Source organism: Lipotes vexillifer, unplaced genomic scaffold (genome assembly GCF_000442215.2).
Source record: "Lipotes vexillifer unplaced genomic scaffold, Lipotes_vexillifer_v1.1 scaffold477, whole genome shotgun sequence".
Classification (NCBI taxonomy): domain Eukaryota; kingdom Metazoa; phylum Chordata; class Mammalia; order Artiodactyla; family Lipotidae; genus Lipotes; species Lipotes vexillifer.
The window spans coordinates 3,030,336-3,034,996 of record NW_006770652.1 but is presented as its reverse complement, the minus strand read 5'-3'; the positions used below and the strand labels follow the sequence as shown (position 1 = coordinate 3,034,996).

At 37.3% G+C, this 4,661-nt stretch overlaps 1 protein-coding gene across 1 annotated transcript in view; it reads left to right on the top strand.

Moving 5' to 3' along the window:
* The window catches only part of ITPR2 (inositol 1,4,5-trisphosphate receptor type 2), a 547,001-nt gene that overhangs the window by 262,122 nt on the left and 280,218 nt on the right, over nt 1-4,661 (top strand). The window contains exons 29-31 of the mRNA XM_007446283.1: nt 228-350; nt 987-1,187; nt 3,483-3,734. Coding sequence (XP_007446345.1) covers nt 228-350; nt 987-1,187; nt 3,483-3,734 — 576 coding nt within the window. The remainder of the gene's footprint in view (nt 1-227; nt 351-986; nt 1,188-3,482; nt 3,735-4,661) is intronic.

Genomic DNA, 4,661 nt, shown 5'->3' with positions numbered 1-4,661 from the left:
AAAGAGTGGAGCAGAACAGATAGGGAGAAAATTAAGAGAAGAGGAGAGACATCTCCAAAATGGGGAGGGTGGATGGGACGGGGTAACCGGGAGATGTGTAGACACAGAAAGGGGAGCATAAAATAGTGGCATGGAGGACAAAACGCATGTGCGAGAAAATATATTCTTTGATAATATTTTTGCTCCTGTGTGTTTCTCTGTATCACGTGCTACTCTTTAACTTCCAGAATGATGAAAAGATGAATGAAGTAATGAATCTGGCGCATACATTCCTGCAGAATTTCTGTCGGGGAAATCCGCAGAATCAAGTCCTCCTCCATAAACACCTGCATTCGTTCTTAACCCCTGGTGTAAGTATTGGAGTGACTTCTAATATTTATAGTAAAGTGTCCATCTCATTCGTTCTAGCAACACTGATGGACAGAATTTTATTCATCTTCATCACCACAGTTTTTAACTTGTAGGGGCTTCTCCTCCTAAAATTGAATATCTTTTATTTCCATTAAGGAAACATTTAAAGAAACGTGGAAAAATTACACAGATCTTACGTGCAGATGACAACTTCATTTATATGTACATAGTTTAATGTTAGGAAAAAGATGTGGTAGGACAAAGACTAACTCTTTGATGCCATGAGTAAGTTAAATCTGGAAAACTCAAAGGTGGAGTCAACTCTGCTCTGTAAAACATGTGTCAGCGAATACTAAGGAACAGCTACTTTTGAATAACAAATAGTTAAATTAATCTCAGGAATACTGTTGCCAACTTGTTGACCTTTATAATAAGCTCCGTTTTCCAACTAAATTCCTTTGTGAGCTCAGTTTTGTTTTTTAAGTGCTGAATAATCTCAATGCGCTTGCACAGAAAACTCACTACAGTTTTGCATAAAATAGGAAACTGATTGCAAGCTGCGCAATTGGTCTAAGTACTGTAGAGTAGAAAATTGATCTTGTCAGAGTTACAAGGGCACATTCCTCTGTGTGTAGCTCCTTGAAGCAGAAACCATGCGGCACATCTTCATGAACAATTATCATCTGTGCAATGAAATTAGCGAGAGGGTTATCCAGCACTTCGTGCACTGCATTGAGACACACGGCCGCCACGTGGAGTACCTGAGGTTTCTGCAGACGATTGTCAAAGCAGATGGTAAATATGTGAAGAAATGCCAGGATATGGTGATGACCGAGGTATGTTCTCAGTTTGTATTTTATCAGCTTCACATAAACAATATGCTAAAATATGGGTTTTCTGTTAATTTAGAGTGAAAAACAATCCCCCAGCAACATAGGTTTGGAAAATAAATTAAGCACGACTACTTAAGCACAAATGTATTTTGCTTAGACCTAGGGAAGTAACGTATCATAAATTGATGTTATGATTTTCTAGGGGTTTATTTTTTTTTTTGATTCTTAATGAATTTGTGTATTTTAAATAATGGGTAAAATCCTATGGAACATTATAGATTATTTAGAATGAAAGTGATTAAATTTTATATTTTTAAGTTTCAGTATGTAACAAAAATGGATTAAACTCTGCTTTTCAAGTGCCCTTAATTACTTGGTTCCTGAAACATAGAATGGGTGTTCTTTGCTACTATTTACAGGGGGCTTTGAAGGGAATGAAACTAATGAATAGAAATTATCCATCAGTGATTCATTATATATGGAAACTTAGCTATTTAGAGTAAGTTAAAAATGTAAGAAAAGCCCTTTTCATTATGATGTTTGTCATTGAACAAGATTTATACAATGAATGAGTTCCTCACTGGGAACCAAGTGATACTTTGGAGAATACTTTGAGCCTGTTTGGGTAAATCATTGCTCTGTGACCTAATGGTTCTCTAAAGGCCTGTATGGATTAGGCAGCTTTCAAACATGGCTACAAACAAGTTATATACTAGATTATATTGATTTGGGAGGATTTTCATAATTATGTACCTTAAATTTGAGAGTGGGAGTAGTTTCTGTATTGGTACAATGTGAGTCCCTCTTGCCCCATAGAAATGTTAAAGTTAATTCAGCTTGAAGCCTTGAATTTTAAACGTAAATTATTGTTATTAACATTTAAGGAGCATTTTAAACTTGTAAAATTTACCTCTTATCTGTATTTACATCAACATTAGCCCTTCATTGCCTAGAAATGTGAGAATTAATTTGATTTTGGAAAATCATCATGGAAAGACTTAAAATGGGAAAGCAGCAGATAGTTAAGCCAGTCCTATGGCATTTATTAGGTGAAGCATTTCTATGTGTAAAGAAGTATTTATAATATTATGTTAATATATAAATTTTTGACCCATATACATTCACTTTCAACAAAACTTTCAGTGTAAGCCAATTAATTGTCTTATCAATTCAAATAAAATAGAGGAAAAAATTACTTAATCTGTGTTCTCCACCAAAATATTTCACATTGGCGTCAGAAAATTGGTACTGTGATAGACAATAAGAATTGAGGCCTGCGCAGCTCCTGACCTGCCTGTGGTTTGGGGTTGCTATCTGCCTCATAAAGCAAAGTAGAGGGTTTGTCTTCTGGGAAGACAAAAGTCTTCTCTGCCAAAACCTCTTACATAGTTGGCCTTGGCATCTTCCAGGAATTGGAGGGCAGGGATTGAGACCTCTTGAGTCTGGGTTTTCAGTTGAGGTAGAGAGAGAAGACAGTGGTTATGAAGTCTGGAGTGGGGTGTAGTTACCTCCAGAACTCATCACTGTTAACTCAGCCTGGGCTTCACGACAGTCAAAGTGGATTCCTCAATAAAATAATAATACAGTTTCCCCCCAAAATAGACAAGGCATTACGGTGATTGAGCAATAAAATTACCACCTGCTGGAATTCTCCACTGAAGTTATATAAACAAAACAGGGAAGAAAATTTATGTCCTAAAAGCCCCTACATATTCATTCTTTGTCTCTCTCTCTCTCTTTTTTAAAAGTTGTCTTTTTCTCTTCATTTCTCCCATCTCTGCTTTTACCTCCATTCTCTACCGACATCCATGACACGTGGAATCTCCAAATTCTCGTAGAGTTGCATTTGGTTCAGTGTGCTTGCTTACTTATTCTGTCACTATTGAAGGAGATGGGGATATTTTATTCTATAGTAAAATTAGACTTACGAGATTTCTCATGCTTGGCAATGGAGTCTGCCATTTGAAGTAGAAGGAAGTAACTTCATTGGAATATTTTGCAGGTTTAATTTCAGTGGGTGACTCACTGAACAGTTTACTGTCATCTGTGTCCTTAATTCTTGCCCCTCTCCACCTCTCCCATGTTTCTCCGACTGGTTTTGATAACATTCATAGCTAATCACTTGACACATGCCTAGAATCTTTTTACCATCCTGCCTTGGTGTAGTTCTGCATTTGCAGTGTTATCTATGTTTCTACAAAGAGATGCATGTATTTCCAGGTAGACCAAGCCTTTGGAAATAACTGCAAGGATGAACATTTAGACTCTGCTATGTCGACTCTCTTGTTATCATTTCAGCTGATAAATGGGGGTGAAGATGTGCTGATATTTTACAATGATAGAGCATCATTTCCCACCCTTCTCCATATGATGTGTTCAGAGAGGGACCGAGGGGATGAGAGTGGCCCCTTAGCCTACCATGTCACGCTTGTGGAGTTGCTGGCAGCATGCACAGAGGGGAAAAATGTCTACACTGAAATCAAGTGCAATTCCCTTCTGCCCCTGGACGACATAGTGAGGGTGGTGACCCATGATGACTGCATCCCTGAGGTAAGCGTGGCAAAAGCTTAGCGGTTATAGAATTGTTAGTAATATTTAATAAGTGCCAGAAGTCCTCCTACTATTATTTATAATGAGATAATATATTTAGTGAAGGAATTGTACTTAGCTATACAATTAGGAACATTTAAAAGAGCATAAAAAGTTTACTCTTTTGTTCTACGAGGAACTATGAAAGAGGATAAACCTTTTTAAAGTATAGCCGCTATTAGTTTACTAGAAGCTGCTATAGGAATTTCTAGGTATGCCATTGTGATCAAACTGAAAAATTGACTTGTAACCTCTAGTATGTTCCTGAGCATAAAACAGATGCTTCATAAATAATTCACAGTCATCAATAGGAGAGGCTAGGATGGTACTGCAGGATCACCATCAGATTCTCTAGGTTTACCTTTGCTTTATGGAGTAGATGCATTCTTGGAAATATGGACATATTTTGCTTTATTCACACATCATCTTTTACCCTCCGTTCTTGTTTGGCATGACAGCAGGGAAGAAACTCGTTAGAAGCTGGTTGTCTGCCAACAAGATTAACGAGGCTTCCAGGAACGTACATCGCAATAATTTTTTTCTTTTCTACCATTGTGGTGTATTGTTGCAAAGTTTATAAACATGTGATATGCTAAATCCAAACATTTTAAATCACAGTAGCTTAAAAAGGCATCCGGTTAGGTTAACTTCCCTACTTCCAAATAGTCCTACACAGTGATGGACTTGAAAGTATATTTTTATGGAATTTTGTGGAATTGTTGATACCTCAAACCAAGGGTACTTCATGACTTGATTGGTTTGAAATAAGATGGCAAAGAAAGGAAGCGTAGTGTAGTGATTAAATCCGTGGGTTCTGTCTTTATTTGAGGTCCTGATTCTGGCCATGCAGTTCTCTCGGACATACCACTCTAACCTCTTATATTCACC